This window comes from Anarrhichthys ocellatus, unplaced genomic scaffold, assembly GCF_004355925.1.
Source record: "Anarrhichthys ocellatus isolate YVR2014 unplaced genomic scaffold, GSC_Weel_1.0 scaffold32, whole genome shotgun sequence".
NCBI classification, from domain to species: Eukaryota; Metazoa; Chordata; class Actinopteri; order Perciformes; family Anarhichadidae; genus Anarrhichthys; species Anarrhichthys ocellatus.
The window spans coordinates 4,699,203-4,718,212 of record NW_022280062.1 but is presented as its reverse complement, the minus strand read 5'-3'; the positions used below and the strand labels follow the sequence as shown (position 1 = coordinate 4,718,212).

General features: G+C 39.6%; 1 protein-coding gene across 6 annotated transcripts in view; it reads left to right on the top strand.

Moving 5' to 3' along the window:
* The window catches only part of piezo2b (piezo-type mechanosensitive ion channel component 2b), a 76,346-nt gene that overhangs the window by 3,498 nt on the left and 53,838 nt on the right, over positions 1-19,010 (top strand). For all 6 annotated transcript variants that reach the window (XM_031865092.1, XM_031865094.1, XM_031865089.1 and 3 more), the window contains exons 2-6: positions 2,909-3,004; positions 8,533-8,658; positions 14,042-14,084; positions 16,915-17,077; positions 18,662-18,932. In XM_031865092.1, the coding sequence (XP_031720952.1) occupies positions 2,909-3,004; positions 8,533-8,658; positions 14,042-14,084; positions 16,915-17,077; positions 18,662-18,932 (699 nt within the window). The remainder of the gene's footprint in view (positions 1-2,908; positions 3,005-8,532; positions 8,659-14,041; positions 14,085-16,914; positions 17,078-18,661; positions 18,933-19,010) is intronic.

Genomic DNA, 19,010 nt, shown 5'->3' with positions numbered 1-19,010 from the left:
CCAACTCATCAAATGTGAATATCAATACCGCAAATAGATATCAGTTGCAGCCCTGAATATAATTAGCTTCTCCAAGAAGACATGTTTGTTAAACTCAGAATTTAGTTTCAATTTTCTGATGAAAACAGTAAAGTGCTCTAGACTTGATGTGGTATGCTCTTCATTATGCTCTTCAGAGGGGTTTAAATTCCTCTGTTATCGCCCAGTACTCGGTCCGGCCAGGCACCGTGCCACTTTATCTTCTATTATGACATTTATGTCTTTGGGCTCAAACTCTTAAGTCAGCTGGCCCTTATTTCACGTTTAAGACTGACTTGCTTCTCTTGTGTTTAGCCTTTGTGTGGCGGTAATAATAGCTTTTACTGGGAGAGACAAAAGCCTGATTCAGACGTGAATGAGAAGGTTTTGCAGTAATCTGATGTCTGAAAACAACGGCAGTTTATTTTCATTCCCTGTGTAAAAATCCTCAAATGGTGAGTCATACAGCGAAGGCAAATGGTCAGGAAGACTGCGGTCAAGTGTCTGCAGGCAACAGTGGGAGTAGAGTCATGTAGTTACAGATAGATTATCTGTATGGATACAACATTTCTCCTTTAGATTTGAGCAGATGAATAATGTGGGCAGCAGGCTCCGGACTACCAACTTGGCCATGTTTAGAGTTTATTTAATGCGACATTAAATGAAGATAAAAGTGGGTGTGGCTAGAAGTTGTGCTGTGTGTTTGGCCAAAAATTAAAGATTATGAGTCATTCACCCGAGAGGCTTAGTCGTAAAATATACGTCACCAACTTGTTGAAATGTTTAAAAAGGGAACAAAAATGATGAACAATGATAAAGTGCCTTTTTATGTTGTTGTGTTGGTGGGTGGACTGTCTGGCATATCGAGTATTTGTGCATACTTGAAACCTAATCACATTATTGCCACATGTTAGTGGTTTTCTCAAAGATGACTGCCCCCCCCCACACACACACAACATTTATTAACTTTTGTTAGTTTTCATTGGTCCGTATCTGAGCACAGAGAAAACCAGGACGTTTACTGTCGAGCTCCACCAAGGGAAAAGTCAGAGCCAAGTCAAATGTCAATGAAGAGGTCCATTGAGTGAGCAAAGATAAATAAAAGCACCATTTTCAGCAATGAAATGTAATTTTTCAGTAGTTCAAGCCCAGTAGCTACCTAGATGAGAACATCTCTTGAGATTTAGACTGTAACTCATTCAGCCGACCTGGTTGTAAACCTTGTGCTTGTTGATATAACCGCTAAGAAAAATGTAGGAGGTCCGACTGTGTGTCGAAATTTTGTACTTCACTTTGTACTTCACTCGGTTCCCTCGCTGCCTCCTGGCCTTAAAATGTTCAAAGAAAATGTTAGACGGGAAGGGGCTAATCACATATTTAGTGCATACTTAAGGAAAACCTGAAAAACAGCAAGTTGTAAATGTTATGTGGAATATTATGTGAGCTGATTTTACAGTCAAGGTTGTTAAAAAAACTCAAGCTGTGCTTCATGCAGGCTTCAGATGTGAAATGGGCAAGTGTTTGCTACGTGTTTGCTACGGCGTGGTTCACTTTGGACGCTTTAGTTGATGTTCAGTCAGCAGGTTATGTGAGCCGTTTAACTGGTAAAAGCCACCAATCAGGGCAGATGGTCAGCCTGACTGGGAAATGAGGTGCCTTACTGATCAATACATCAATTAATGGTTTTTGGAAGTCATGTGTGCACTTAAGCGTTTTAACTTTCATCATGAGCTCAAAAGACTTCCTTAATGTGTCTCTAGGGGTGTGTGTATATGTGTGGGTGTGTGTGTGCGTGTTCGGTAAAGGGTGAGTGTGTGGAGTTACATGATTTAGTGTGTCAAGTGTAGTGACACATCCTAAATGCTGAAACAGTGCATTGAATTCAAGCATGGGTTGCAACTATTGTAACAATAATTTTCATCGTGTTTCAATTGACTGATTGCCACATATCCTTAACATTTATCACTGGAATACATGAAGTGATAGGAAACTAAACTGAACAAATTAAGGAAATATGGGAAATGCAAAAAATATAAAGTTATATTAGTTCCTGAATCTCATTTGAGGCCTCGATCAAAAAGACAAAAACCAAACACAGACTTGTATCCGGTCATGACATTTCACACTCTTCATGATCCATGTGGCGGTGTTTCATTTGATGTTTTGCCAACCAAAACTTGCTTTCCTATTTTCAAAACTCAGCGGTCCATCGTGTATTTTAAGGACATCTGGTGCGTGATGCGACTTGGCTGCAAAACTTTGAGAGATTTTTTTTGGATAGTTTTGTCATTAAAAAAAGGATCCAGTTTTTCAATAATGCTCACAGTCAATGAAATACTATGAGATTCTTGCAAAATGAAATCTTCACATATGATATAAAGCTGTCCTTTTGTGAGGCACTGTACAGCAGGGAGAAGCAGAGCTGACCGCAGGCTGCTCAGTTCATTGTCTCTCTTAACACCCAAGGACTATCGGGTGATTATTGTACTTCAACACAAACGTCAATTCCCTGAATGACTAAATTAAGCCCAGGCTCTTCTTGAGATGAGGGCCAGATGAACAGATGATGAGGTTTGTGATTGTTAAGTTTGGATAGAGGAATGTTCTGGCTTTTTATGATTATGAGCAGCTTTTCTACAACAGGAACATTTTAATGAGTTTCACCACGTTTCTCTCAAATCGGTGTTCGGTTGATCTCGGTGACGACTCCTGATCAAGTAGCTCGTTGCCACTGCCAGCTTCTGCTTTTTATTTGCTGTTAAACGTTATGTGATGCACACAAAGCAATTAAGACGCTGTTGAATCTGTGGTCTTTAAATTGATTGTTGCTTTTTGTGATCAAGAGGTCGATTTGCTGTTTAATCTGTATTTGTGTCTTGTGTTTCTGCAGCTTGCCTGTTCAGGTACAATGCCCTGTCCTTCGTCTACCTCATCTATCTCCTGCTTATCCCACTCTTCGCAGAGCCCACAAGCACAACAATGCAAGGTAAGATCTACGCTGTCACTCTCTTTGATCCTTCACACGTTCGTTGGCTCTGGCTCGGTCCATCGCCTGGAGAATCTTGACTGTTTCCCAAAAGCCTCCGGTTTGAACCGCAATATTGTTCCCTGTAAGGTAAACCAGCCCTTCTTCTCCAGGGGACTTGAATTTCCTTGAGATGAGGATGGATTTGGCACATAGTTCAGCCCATGAAAGGTAATATCGGTTTGTACGGGCATGAGTCCATCTGTGATAATATAAATGATCCACGGCCAGCCAGATCTGAGATGACGTGAAAGACGTAATCCATCAGGAACCAGATCTCACCTCCGCTTGATGAAAATGAACATTTTAGGCTTAAGTTTGGTTTATTTGCTGAGAGATTGTCCATATAGATGATAAAACCTGAACACACATGCTGTGCTGTCGAGAAAAGGAACCCGAAAGAGCCTGTAAAATGCCATTCAGAGAGAAAAAAAAGAGATGAGGGCTGTTTTTGATAATGTCTAACCACTTTAATTAGGATATAAAAGTTGCTCCTAAGGCTCCACTGATTCCTGAGATGGGTTTCCTTTCGTAATACCATGATCTGCGTGCAGTTGACAAGTGTTCTTAGTTAATTCAGCCGATGTGAAGGTTGGTATTTGGGCTCTTTGGTATTTTGGTTTCAGAATGAGTTCAAGAAAAGAAATATACATCACAGTGAACCTCTGAGGCTGACTGACGTGACTGTTCTCCCTACGGGTGGTGAACGTGGGTTTGCGGTCGCCAACTTCAGCCGCGCCTTCATGCGTTCCCCTCACTGCACGTCATGTGGGTTATCTGTAAGAGACCACATGCAGTGTTTAATAATACATAAACCCATATTGGTGGAGGAAACAACATCCAGTCCGAGAGTCGTCTCTGCTCGTCTCCAGCTGAAATAACAATCAGGAAGTAAAGGAGTAAGGAGGGAGCAGAGAAAGTGGACCACTTACCCTCTCATCAATAGTTAAAGAGAGAAGTCTTCTAGTAAAGTTCAGCGTTCATGTACCTGATCGCTGCTGACTTCAACCGTGGGTCAACTCCTAATTGAGACAAATACATGACAGACACTTCAACACCAACAAGACGTGACAAATCAAACTTGAAGCGGATCTTTTTTTAAGATGTTTTACAGCCTCCATAATAGTATGTTAAATTTCACATAAAAGTTAATTCAGTGTATATTCAGATGTAGTTTACAGTAGATATCCCACTCTTTCTCCCATTGTTAGGCAATTCCACCGTGAGGTTTTACTCCTTGGGTAGATTTCATTGTCTTAAGATTACAGCTGCACGATATTGTAACGAACTGACTGATTTATTTTCTCCCTGCAATAGATATTGCCATAATAAAATATAGAGACATTTTCCCTGGATGAAGACAAAGTACCTGTCTTTGGTGAACATTGTCCTTTCTGTAGGCTGATTAGGGCTGAACGATTTTGAAAAAATAGGTAATTGCCATATGATTTGTCATATTAGAGGGAATGATAATATTCGTATCATTATTATGGTGTGATTTTTGCGGCGATCAAACAAATGGTAAATGGACTTGTACTTGTACAAGGGGCCACACCATGAGCCACAGTCGCAGGTGAGGCAGACAAAGATGTTTGTAGAATATGATGTTTAGACTACGACATCTCTCCACCACGACAATATATTTAATTTGAGAACGATGAAAGTTTTCTTTTTGTGTTCAGCAGCAAAAAAGTTGCAGCATGACGTGTTTGAGTTAATTTGCCTTACTTGACTTCACACACGTTACAAACGTTCTCAACAATCTAAGAATATGTTTTAGCACTCTTTAAAACGGCCACTGGTGATGTTATTTAAATATCTGGTCCCAATTTGTTGCTTTTGTTTAATGGTTTATTTCTCCTATTTTCAAATAGCCAGTTTATGTTATAATATTATATCATGTAATCTCAAGGTGTTAGATTTTGAAAAAGGGAAATAAAAGACTCACATTTGTCTCTCAACAGCAAGCAGTCTGTGTACAGGCCGATCTCCTGGGGTCTTCTTTACTTCTTTTGGGACACAGTTATTTAAGTTTGTTTATAATAAAAGGTTGTGTTTACACACTGCTTACTGTAGAATGATCATATATAGAAGCAAAGCACAAAAGAAGCGAATATTACACTTTTAAGTTGCCACAGGCGCACATGGTATTAGATATTCTTCCAGTGTAACACCTGCCAGAACATCCTTGTGCCTCACCTGTCTGTCATCAGGGAGGGAAACTGCCGTCTGAGAGAGTGACAGGATGAGGGTGTTTCAGTGAGCGCGGTCTTAGTAACAGGTTTACTTTTGACTGGTTATGAAATGATTGGAAACTTTATTCATTTTAGGTAATTTATTTTTTTCTGATTATTGAAGGAAAAAGGGATTTAGTTTGGGAGACACTCCAGTTTATAGAATTTGAAATAACAGCTGGTTGTGGTTGAGGATGATTGTGACAGCATTGCCAACATTGAATTGTTTTAATATAATTACTACACTGTGGTGATTATAATCTAGAGCAGATAATCAGAAACTGTAGACTTACAACGTGACAGTTATCTCCTCCCTCCTGGCAATTCAAATTGTATGAAAACCATCCAGAATACACACTGACAGTGAAAACTTATAAAAATACACATCTCACTGTGCAGAAAAGACGCCCACTCTACATTTTTGAATGTTTTAAGAGGGAGTTGAGTGTAATTCAGTGCTTTTTTCACTTTTTATTTAGTTTTCACCAACATAACAACATGTGTTTTCAGACAGTTATTTCTTTGTCCATTTTTCAGCTGTATGTAGTCTTGGTGCACATGGTATTCAGGTACAGTGTACAATGCACAGAAGGACCAACAAACATCAAATGGTGCTCACTCCAAGAGAAAAATAGGGGAAGTAAGAACAAGAGTAGGTAATTGATTACATGCATAAATAGTGCTTTGTTTTGATGGTCTGTTTCATTTTGTCTGTTGAATCTTAAAGGACATGCGGCAGTTAAATCTGGAAAGTTAATGTAAACCAAATGTTTGACATGAATAATTCATCAAGTGTAATTTGCTTGAAGAAGCCACAGCAGTGCGGTGTGCCCGAGGATATATCGGTGCACGAGAGGAGACAAACAATATCTTATGCAACTTGTTGTTGTTTGGGATTTACTCTCTAATGTCGTAATTGCACTATTTGGCTCCAGATCCCCTTGAAGGCATTCAATTCTCAGTGGAGGTGAACAAAATCTAAACTGTTGCTCTGATATGGGCAGCAGACATTTTAAGAGCCTTTACAGTAGGTGCTATACGCCTTGTTGAATGGGCACCGACATGACAATTTCCCTTTGGGGAGTCTTTTAGTACTGTTGCATGAATTTGTATAAATATTTGATGCTATGGATGATTTATCAGGTTTATGTTTTAGCTAGGAGACTTCTAAAAGAGGATGTCTGGTGTTAACGCTTATCCTAGTTTGGCTTTTTTTTGAAATCCGTCATTTATCACACTTTTGTGTTGTCAGGAAGGCAGTGGTGGAGGAAGTACTCAGATTTACTTAAGTAAAAGCAATATCACAGTGTTGAAATACTGTGTGACAAGTAAAAGTCCTGCATTCAAAAGCATCGGAATCAAAATATACTTACAGTAAAATGACTAATTATGCAGAACGGACCATTAGAGAATAATTTATCATCACTGGATTATAATTATTGATGTATTTATGTGTACGCATCACCAATGTTGCAGCTGGTAAAGGTGAAGCTAATTGTAATTATTTTATATACTGCTGGTTAGCTTAATCCTTAATAATATAAATAAATACATTTTGTATTAGCAATCTGCAAAAGTAACATAAACAATTATGTAAAGGATAATATTGGATTAAAAAATGTAACGGGAGTAGAAGTATAAAATAAATTAAGTACCTCAAACTTTTGCTCAAGTACAGTACAGTACAGTGAGTAAATGTACTTTGTTACATTTCATCACTGCTGGCAGAGACTTCTCAAAAAGACCAAATAATTGAAAACATTTTATTTCCCCAAACTAAGTGGTTAAATCAGGTCTTAATGTCGTCGATTGGATACTGTTCTCTGATTGATGAGGGAGAAAGCAGCAATTGTTAAAACTGAACAATGCCCTCTGTTTAGCAAAGCTTTTAAACATACTCTTGGGATGGCGCTTTGAGACTAAATAATGAAGCAAGGCGAAATACAAATTTAAGATGACCGTCAGGCAACCAAGAGAGATGGCCGTCACACAACAAAAATGCTGTATTACAAATAGGAAAAGAAATGGGGACTGAACCAAAGCCGTTGCGTTATCCACAGCCTTTTGGACCAATTTGGATGAGGAAGTTCGCTAACAGTCCTCATACCTCTGTATTTACAAGCATTCTTTTCCTTCTTTGTGAAAGCACAGGGAGTTACAACGGGAAATTAGCACAGCATTTCTTTTCACTTCTACATTTAATTTGCCTGCCACGGTCTGCTGCTACACACATATGATAAGGTCAGCCTCTCGGTGGCCTGAGGCTCAGCAGTAGTGCGTCACCTTTGCCAGGATATTGTGCAATACACTAAAGAATAACTATTACATGTTCCCCGCAAGGATGCAGTAAATTTAATGAGATGAAGATGTTGCCCTGGGAAGAACCAGTGGACAAAACCGTTGCAGATATGTGGGGCAATTTAAAGGCTGATAATGGATGCAGTAAGGGCCATTACTGTCATTACCTCATCAAAGAAGAAGAGTCCAATCAAGCTTGTTCCTCCCTATGGGTGATCATTTTAATTTTCACTAACAAGAAGGGGTCTGAGAAATCCTACTGTAAAGAATTATCACCATAACAACTCCTGAAATTATCCCAAATACCTGTAGGTGCACTGTAAAATAGCCATGTGTTGGACAGCTGTGGCAGACTGCTTTCATCCTCCCCTCCCAGGAACAGTAATGTCCACTGATAGCTGTGTTCTTTACCTAAATTAACGAAAGACAGGCAAAGAACACCAAAGCCAAGAAACCAAAGAATCAAATCGGGTATAAAAGCTGGTTTGGCTCCTTCTACGATGAATTAGAGAAAGTTAAAGGTCTTGTGGTCCACCAGAATGTTTATTTGACTTTTTAACAGAAATAAGCGTTGCTGTATCGTAGTGTTGCCAGCTCTTAACCAGGGTATGTATTATGATCCACAGAAAATCCCTCTTGGTTGCGCTGCCAGTCACCTTCAACTTATTTTTTTTTTTTTTTACTAATTCATTCAAAACAGCTCTGGACTTCCCAGCTGATCACATGAACATTGATTGTTGTTGTCTCAGAAGTACCAGGCACTTCTTAATGCTGCACAACTCAAAAAGTATTAACATTTTCCTCGTGTCAAGTTTCTGTGCCTTGAAAAACAACAACCGTTAAAGAGACCTGTTCTGGGTTTCAGTGCATGAACGGCAGAAATAACATGTGGAAATCCTTAAACTGAGTGGTGTCGGTGTCGGTGGTGAACTCACTGGAGCTGCTCTCCTTCTCCAGGCCACACAGGGCGTCTGCTGCAGTCCCTCTGCTTCACCAGTATGTCCTTCCTGCTGCTCCACATCATCTATCAGATTACCGTCAACAGCCTCCTGGCCGGGAAGTCCATCACATCTGACTTCAACTGTGAGTACAGCACACTGCAGCCTCTGTGGTCAAGGCTCTGAAGGTAGTGATGTTTGTTGTGTATGTGGAAATCAAAGCGGCTTGCAGGGTCAAGAATCCACGAAGAAGGGGCGGAATGGATTTTATTGATTTCAGCTTTTGCTGTGTGCAAACCTTTTGAAAGACATACAAGAGGACACTTTGTTTTAGTTTTAGAAAAGTCAACAGACAAATAAACCCTTTAAACTCAATTTTGGTTAAACGGTGACAGTTGCAATCTTGCCTCCCTAAAAATTATGTTTATACAACAAAAGGGTTTTGCCAAATGTGTTTTTTTTTATTTCTAGTTCAAAGTCCGGTTTCTCACGTTCGTTGCACCCATGCAACACTAGCTTTAATAGTGCTTTCATTATATTCCACATAGTAGCAGTCTTTCATTTATGTTGTGGTACTAACAATGGTTGTGCTGGTCCGCCTTCTTTAATGTCTGAATATGAGAGTATTCTGTGCGGTTGCTGTATGCACGTTGTTTCATTCTCTGTGAAAGAAAGCAACAATAGCGGTGAGCAGAAGCTTTGCTGTGGAAATGTCTTCACTAGATGTTTTCTACTAATAAAAAAGAAGATAGCTGACCTTTTTTTCAACTTGCTTCATGTTGCCTTCACAGTTTACAACCTCTACTGGCATCAGAAAAAACACCAGCAGCCCAAACTGATCCGTCACAGTTCTCTCTATTCCCGTGTGGTATCTCTGTAGCCACCATAGTCCCAGAGTGTGGTAACATTTTTTTAGGAGGTGGACACCAGCTACGATGTAGCCCTAACTCCTCAATGCAGAAGTTTACATGAAGCTTAAACATAACCGTAAAATGCTGACCATGCTTTAGTTGCCATTAGTGGATATTTTTGGAAACACAAATCAAAATAACTGTTTAGTATGAACATATTTTTTTATTTCCTTATTATGTCAATACAAAACATAATCCATGTGACAACACATTTCATGTACGTATGTTAATTTGTAGGATAGTTGAGTATAAACATTTTCAGGTGGTTCTAACACGTGATTCCTTCACAAATCACTCACTCTGAGATCTCATGTCAGAGCAAAATTGTGAGATCTCTACTTGTTGGGCCACATGTTCATGACAGACTGTGTGCACACGTGTGTCCTATCCATCACGCTGACCGTTTTGTGCTTAAACTCTGACCTGACCTGTTGACGCAGTGTCACAGAGTTGTATATCACCAGAGAATGTGTCCAGGGAAGGTTTCCAGGGAAGACATGCTCCATTTGCAGCAGAAAAGTAAAATATGCTCACTAATAACGATTCTCAATTTCTACATATATCCTCACTCTTATTGCATTTTGTCACATCATGAAGATTTATGATTGTAACACATTCCTCAATGTAATTAGCTTCCTTCTGCCATATGGCGATGTAGGAAAAAAAAGAGATTCTTGCTGCCAGTAAAGCAAGCACTGTACACTACTGACTCAGTGCTGGGAAGGTGTTAATAGTTGGCCTTGGGCTTCTCATGAAACTGTATCAAACTGTAAAATTTGAATGTGTCTAGACGGGACAGACCCTGACCGTGTGTTCTAATGACTTGTTCTTTCTAATGGAGGTAATCCGCTTTCCACCGTCCAAGTCCAGCCAACTTTGCTCAGAGGGCAGAACGGACCTTATCGCCCTCGGGCAGAAACACGCAGAACCGTTCAGAGAGGGTAGACTAAATATTCACTCTAGGAACTCTTTATTACTAAAGGGAGGCAGTTTTTGGCAGCTCAAACTGTGGTGTGATGAGACCATCATTTCTATCCATCTGCAGTATTTATCTGTGTAAGTCTGTCTATTGATTTACACAATACTTACTTGCATTAACAGGATTGTAAATTGTGAAGCAAATTAACATATTTGGTGAATCTTTGCAACATAATTTGTTCTTTGAAAAGCTTTAATTTCATAACAGCCAATCAATTGTTTGGTTGGTTGACTAATATTAATGCATAGATCAGGAAACTTCAATATGATAACATGAGTGTTCATTTTGTCTGGCAGTTTTGAAGAGAAGCATGTGTTGACGTCATTTTAATTTCATGACTGATCTGTAACGACCATTATGCCCTGACGAATAAAGGCGAGATGAAATAGTTGTCTCTGTTCGGGCGGAAAAGGAATGATAATTTAGATTGCTCTTTATGACCAAGAGCCAATCCTCGTTAAGCGACACCTTAACAGATTATAGATTACTATAATATGGAGCTAAAGAGACACTTAGGAAAAAGAAGTTGAAAACATTACAAAATGTTGGTATTGATTTGTAAAATAAAATTAGCTGACATCCCCACTGTGAGGATTTGTAGACTAGATTTGTGGATTTCTACCTCCTGAAGTCAGTGTCATCCTGTTCCTATTTTTGTTTCTGGGCTACATATGCAACAGGAAGTCCGACATTACTCTTTGTCCCCTTGATGCGCCGCCTTCATTCTGAGTGAATGCCTTATCTCAGATTTCTATATCTGGCGTCTCACCCCTCAACACCCTTTTCCTTTTGGCAGCCAAGTATAAACAAGGAGTCCTCCTTTGCGGTGAGGCAGTTATCCTCCCTCCAGATATCTTTATATAATTTCCCCCATTCACAGTAGCCAAATACACCATTAGAGCAGTAAACTGAGTTGACTTTGAATTTCCAAAAAGGCTAACACCTCCAGCTGTTAGATCAGGTCAGTGACTGGTCACCAGATGAGCTGGGGCCAGCTTCCTTTGGAGTCATCTGTCTTTCCTCTGTTTATAAATGCAGTTCCCACCATGTTGAGCCAGCACAGTCACAAGCAGTTGCAAATAACTGTCAAAGACCACCAAATACCAAATACTTTCCTGTAATTGTCTCAACTCTTTGTCATTGTACAAAGTGCCAACGCCCACCCATCTGGAGATTAAGAAGGTTAAAACAAACCATAAAAAAGGATTTGCTAGTTTGATTCAGCTCATATCTGATGGCAATGGATATTTCCACAGCTCATAAAGAATAAACAAGCTGTTGAATGGATGTTTTGTGACCAGTTCCTCAGAGGTAGTCTTCATTAAGTCCAGTAGACGCCGTAGACCGCCCTCCGTATCCACACATATCTTGCCCACCATTCCTCAAATGTGAAACATTTACTGAATTCTCCCTCCGCATACCGATTGCCTGATCACAGTCGTGACGTGCTGAAATGTTGACGCTGCATATCACCAGTCTCTGCAGAAAAGGCCAACAGGCATTAGGCCCCGGAGATAGAAGAGAGAGTGAAAAGAAATGCTGTGCTGAGAGGTTAACGGCCCAGCAAGTACAAAGGGTGTTTTATGATATTCCCATAAAGTCTGAGGACAAGTATTTTTGGTGCTCAGCTGGGGTGGAAAGCGCCTCGATGCGTTCAGGCTGTATTACACAATATTCCTCTCCTCATCCTATGGATCAGACTGGCCTGTCTTTACCTCTGGCATTCCTCATGTATGACATTGGTTTCCTCTTTTTTCACCTGGGAGCTCAGTTTGGGCTGGGTGAAGTTGGGTGTTGCAGATGTTTGGACTCTGGAGTTGCTGAAACAGAATCTGTTTTGCCTGTGGTCACTGGGCTGACATTTTAAACGGAAGAGTTTTTATTTGAAGCTTTAAATGGGGCATTAAGTTATCTATGATCTTTATAGACCTTTGTGGGTGACTATCGGGCATTACAACAACATCAGTGAACCATATTTCCTGTGTATCACGTCCACTTAGAGTTCTTTGACTTGTAAAAAACGCAAACTGTAAAGTAGCTAGTTTAATAGACCAGAAGCCCAAAAAACGTAAAGTGAGATAATATGCAAGTGGCTGGCATTACATGTATTGACACTGATACTTTAACCTCCATCAGTTGAGCACTTCACTGAGCACTTCAAAATGCGAGTAGAGGTGTGGAGGCGGACAGTTTGTTTACAGTTCAGCCGGAGGACAGCTGTGAGTGTTGGATGTCAGAGGTTATGTCAGGGGTTAGTCATATGGGCTCCTCCCATCACATATGGTTTCCTAATTTATTTTCTAAGTTTCATGAACCAACTGACTGCCACACTCTTCTCCTCTACCCCAACCACACAACACATAACATCTGAGCCAGGGAAGCTATATTTATTCACTGATGAGTAATAAAGAAACACCAAGGTTTGCACCGACAGTCCATTACCGTTTTATTCACCTTGAGTGGAATTCAGAGTTTCCTGTTTCTGACAAAGTGCCTAACAGTGTGACTCATTCCTTTACGGGATACTTAGGGTGTGTGTGTGTGTGTGTGTGTGTGTGTGTGTGTATCATTTAGGAGAAAACCCTTTTATTTTTTGTCTTTTGTTGTTTTCTGCTTTTAGCTGTATCTATTGTCATCCATCCTGAATCCAAAGTCACCTTTACGCTTCTATTGAAAATACTTTTCCCTCTTAAAATGAAAAATATTTGTTATAGTCTGAATCCTTTAAGATATATTCATCATCCTGAATTAATGGTTGAGTTTTCTTTTTACTTTGGAATTGAACATTTCATATTCTAGTTTAACAACAGTTGCAGCAAAAACCCGTTTTTAAGCTTAACTTAACAACCTCCTGAAAGTAGTTTGCACACAGGTGAGGGAGCAGATAAAGTAATTCTGATTCAGCGCTTTCTCTGCAGTCTGTTTTGAGTTACTGTCACTGAAGTGTGTTTTAACATCCTCACTCTCCTCACTGCGCTCCATAAACCAGAAACTTCAGCACCGCAGCAGTTCAGCACCTAATTAGTCAGCTAATACACTGTTCAAAACAGCCGGATATGTCGATATGTCATTGAGTCGAGATCCTCGAGTCACAAGCCGATGTTATGTTTTCTCTGGCTGGAGAACAAAGGCCTGTCAAACTTCGGCAGTTATTCTCAGTGTGCCGGTTGAATACCTGGAAATCTCCCTTTGAGCGCTGGAGTGACGTTCAGGAACACTTCAGCCAGTCCAAGCTTTAGAAACAAAGCTCGCATGAAATGTTTTTATTTTCTGCGTGAGAACAGAAAGATTATTTTCCTCCTTCACCTGAAAATGAAATATCAACTGAAATGAAAAAAATGATTCTGGCTATTATAAATGATTTCAAGCAGGTGTTTTAAAGGTTTATTTTATCATTATTGATGGTTTTGTCAGAGGCAAAAAAACTATTTTTACAGACTAGATCTCAATTCTTTATTTATAGTAATGGTGAATAATAAATGGCAGTATCTATAATGGGTTCAGTAATTTAAATACATCTATTTTTTGCTTGTTTGAAAGTTTTGTATAAAAGCTGCTTGACCATGTTTTTAATGACTATTATCTAAAAGTCTACTTTAAAAGACTGTTATATTCACTAACTCACTGTTTTTGTCCAGGTTCCACGTGGGAGAGATCCATAAGACAAATTGGCTTTGAGAGGTAAGAAAATAATGAATTCAACACTTTCACAACAAATGGCATTCACTGAAGTAGCATTAGTAACACTTGAGACCCAGAATATGAATCCCTGTAAAGAAAAACTGTTTCAAAAATCACATTTTCCTGACGATCATGCATCATAAAATATAGAAAGTTTGGATTTTGTTTAACTGCGCATGAATCTTTCTCACAGTTGGGCAATGCTTTTTAAGGAATTGATAGGAGTTTTTGCTGATGAAAGGGAGAGACAGCAATATGACCACATCTTTTTTTTTTTTTTGTGAAATTCAGAATCAACAGCCTAAGCCATTAATATTGAAATATTTATCTCACCTGTTAAAGATCAGACATGTGGTTCTCTTCCACTGTAGAAGGTTGCATCATTTGTGCAAAGTGTCCTAAATATAGCAACCCCACAATAACATTAAACACCACTTTTTGCATTTAGCCGCGCTGGCCCGTAATCTGACGAGGTTTATAAATGCTCCTAACCTGTCCCTGTGTGGATTCTTGATGAACGCTAAACCCAGTTACGTCTGACGATCGGTTGACGGGCCTATTTTTCAAAGCTTCTGCCGCTGTGTCTGTCTCCTCACACCCCCATGATCATGTTAGATGTGGTTTCCTAAGTACGGGAATGTCCAAAGTCAGCCACATCCTTTTTCCAGTACTCAACCGCCCTCGGTGTATAGTATACTGTAAGTGGCGGAAGTAGAGCCATAAACATTTTATCCCGCCTGCATTTACCTGTTTGTGTTGGCGATCATATACAGTATATACAATATTTACAGCTGCATAGGCGGATGCTTTCTCCCTTTTATGGCCCGTGTGGAGGAAATTGCAGAGTTGATGTCAGATCCATGGAGTCTAAGGAGAATTCACAGCTGTTTTGTGTCTTTTCACCCAGACAGATAATTCAGTTTCCTCAAGCTTGACCTTTTTAAATCCTTTATAAATATCAAATATTTATATGGATTAGAACATATTTTGTGGTTTCTGTATTTGTCGTTTTTCACTGCCGCCTCATGAACCTCTGCAGCCTGAGGCAGTGAGGACAGGTCTTAGTAGTGCTAATGTTATTGTAATATTCTCACATGATAAAAGTAGTAATCATTAAAGTTGCTCGCTCGCTTAACCTTCTCTGGCTCTGATAGTTTCCATCTCTTTCATCCACGTGAGGATGCACGAAGCTTCACAACAATAAAGCACTTGGAAACTGACGTCTTTGATTAGATTAAACTCCAGCTATTTATCTGAGTGTGCGTTTTCCATCATGTTGATTAGCTCTCTGTTTTGTTAACTTGTTAACTTTTACAAGCTTAATATCCTCTCAAGGCCAGAATGAGATTGGTTTTGTTTGAAAAGAACAGTTGCTTTATAACTTGATCCCAAGATTTGGTCGGCTTTGTCTCCACAGCCTGCACCGCAGAATCACCAGTTTTGTTTTGTTTATTGTAAACAGTTTAATTAGTTTAGTTAAACTCGGAGTTCAGCATGAAATGTTAAGAAAACCCTTTGGTGGCCAAACACAGGATGTAGGTGGGATCGTTGTAAAACTGAAATAGAAATTGTTTTGGATGGTGCTAGCCATTTCAAGGACAATTTTCACTTGCTTTAATTGCACATGCAATCATGACACCTCATAAATCATGTGAATACATCTTAGTGGATTGAATCCTGGCGTTTCTGTAGCTGTCTTGGCAACATTGGTCGCCACTGTTTTGCTTCCTGTTTGAACAAACCTTTCAGTATTTAGTTAGAGGTGAGCAGACTAATCAAATCACAAATGTTACAAAAGCTTTGTTTGCTCACAGCGATATAACCACAAGGCATCAAACAATGTCAGTCAATTCAGTCAATTAATGAAAAACACACACTGTGTAGACCAGACCTGGAGTAAATATAATTTGTTTATAAATTATTATTATCTGTGGACAGTGTTTGGTGTGAGAATAATTCAAATAGCGTCAGGTAAGATGTGTATGAGCTTCAACAAAACTTAATTAACACATTAAATCTGGAAAATCTAAAGTAGTTTCAAACCCTCTCACTTTATTTTAAGTAGTTTAATGAGGGGAAAAAAGAGCGTATTTTGAACAAAGGATGCAATTAAATTTTCAAGGGAGTAAACATGTTTTTGGTTAAAAATAAAACCCACACTCTCTCATTGCCTTTTTGTTTGAATGGAATTTCACTCACTTTTTAACGGCAACACGTTTAAAACGGGCAAGCCTGATTTCATTAAAGTGGGTGGTACTCCATATAAAAGCTGAAGAATTCAACACAACACATATTAAAAGAGAAGCTGAGTAATGGGGAAAGCATCCAGATTCCCATGTGAACAGATGGTGTTTTCTGAAAGATGAAATTTCTGCAATAGTATCCATACTCATGAGTTTGAGAACAGTTCCAGTCTATGTGAAGACAGATTGTAGGGAATTAATGCCCAGTGACAACTACTGCAAGCTTTTTAAAGATTGTTGAACCATTTTTTTTTAAACAATCAGAGAGAACTGAAAGATTGGGAGAGACAGAGGGTGGTGAAATGTGACAAATATCCCAGGCCAGACTCAAACTCACACCAGCAGTTATTTGTGGGCCTTATCCAAGTAAAGGAAATGAGCAACTACAAGTCCCAGTCTTAGGAAAACGGTTTCATATTAAAAGTGATCATCCATGGACAGTTAAGTTTGTCGTAATCTGCCCCGTTTTCCATCATTTGGTTACTATCCTAGCCTGCAATAATGTTCCAAATCACAGTTTTCGGGAGACATTAAGAACCATTGAGTGTCTGCCTTCTGTCAGTGTGGTATCCTCTGTTTGTCTCCAGCGTGATTGGTGCAGATGCAGGGAACGGCATCCGAGTGTTCATCCCCGACATCGGCATGTTCGTGGCCGGCTTGGCCATCTGGCTGCTGTGTCGCAGTCTGGTCCAGAAGAGGCCGCCTGAGGACATGGCGCAGTACAACGCCGACTTCGAAGCCGAGGAACAAGTGGGTTTCATTTGTGGTGACAAGCAGTGTCCTGAAAACAATGTCTGACTTTTACATCCATCCATCTATCTATCTGATTTAACTAATTACTTTATTAGTAATATAGTAAAGTAAGTTGTCTTTAATATAGGACTGCTTCTGAATATTTTTCAAGTTATAAAAAAATGAAAAATGCCCACTACAATTTCCCATATTCAAGGTGAAGTCCTCAAATAACTTGTTTTGTCCAATCAACAGTCCAAAACCCAAAGATATTCACTTCATCATATAAATCAGACAAAAGCAGCAAATCCTCACATTTTTATTGATTTTTGTCCTTGATAAAAAGAAACATTTTTGACAAAGTGCCTTTAGGATGGGTGGATAACTTTTGACCACATATACATAAAAAAACTATGAAGTAACATTTTCTTACATCAGCTAAACTTTTACTGTGTGACCGCTGTGTGCAGGGGTCGTTTTAGACATGAATGCCACAATAACATAAAACCAAATAACTTAAATTAAGAAGTAAAACATTGAATTACAAAGACGGCAAATTTGTTTTAAAATGCTTTAGAAGCAGAAGCTCATCGAAATCTACATTTCAGTAAATAGTGCCTTGGGCGAGTTTAAACAAGGCTTTAGGTCGTGTACTGGGATAAACATCTCTAAGTAGACTTTTATGTCCATGAAACTAAACAGAAGAAGTAAAAAATGTCTTAATTAGAAAGTTCTCATAAATATAAAAAGGGAAATGTGTCCACAAACCTCACGTGTGCACAAATCCCAATGTAAACTTCTTTACACAAACTTTTAGATTTCTGGACCAGAATCAGGACAAATTATTTTTCGCACTATGAGCTTGTCAACGTTTCCAGACTGCAGTTCAGGCCTCTGACTGTTTATCTCGGTAATGGATGACATCTATGTGTTTTCACTTGCACTTCCCTGTTCCCTTTGAGTGTTGATGATTTGGAATACCTCCCCCCCCATCCCCTGGCATGTCCTACCTTCTCTTTATGACTGGGTGTTAATTAAATCCACATTCACTTTGACTTTGACTGCGCCGCTCACGCTGGCATAGCTGGCATCTCTCGCCATTACTGAGAGACAACAGGAATTCATCTATGGAGCCGGCGTTGTCATCAGACTTTTATTTCCATCAGTGAGCAATTGGAGCTGAAATTGTTGTTTGATTCAAAACAGGCTTTGTACCACCTGCTACTTTCTTTGTCTAGTGCCTTATGTGTTCTATATGAATCACTTGTTATTATGTCTCTATTTTATTGAGACTGTCGGAAAAGAGCGACACACAGTTGGTTAGATACAGCAGACAAGGAAGAAGTGACTGGATGAGATTCAAGCCAACGTGTGGTTCCAGAGAAAAACATCTGCCACAGGTCGCTAATCATGTCTCAAGCAGCTAAACAGACAACATACATCTTTAGAAATGCTAAACTGGAGTTTACATATGGGATTGTGAAGCAAGCGCTACCTGTAGGAAAGTGTTTTCAGCACCATGGAGAGCTCTGACCTCCAAACTGCACCATTAATCATTTTATACTGAAACGTAATGTGTCGCTATAATCCCACCCTCTAAAGGAAGAAGAGGAGAAGCTGAGCCTGGACGACAACATCCTGCTAGAGGAGGACTTTGAAGCGGGGTACGAGGCCGAGGAGGATGAAGAAGAGGAGGAGGTGGATGAGGAGGAAGAGGAAGGAGAGGAGGAGGAGGAGGAGGAAGCAAAGGAAAGCACCAAGATGAAGATCCTACGGCATGTGGCGGAGGTTGCGTCCAAAGTGAAGGAGATTATCGGGAACTTGATCACGACTGCGGGGAAGGTGGTGGTCACCATTTTGTTGGGCATTACAGGTGAGCAGCTTTGGATGCTTTTTCCAATTACTGTACTGTTGGTTTTTATTCTGTAGTAATGTTCTGAAAGCAGAGAGT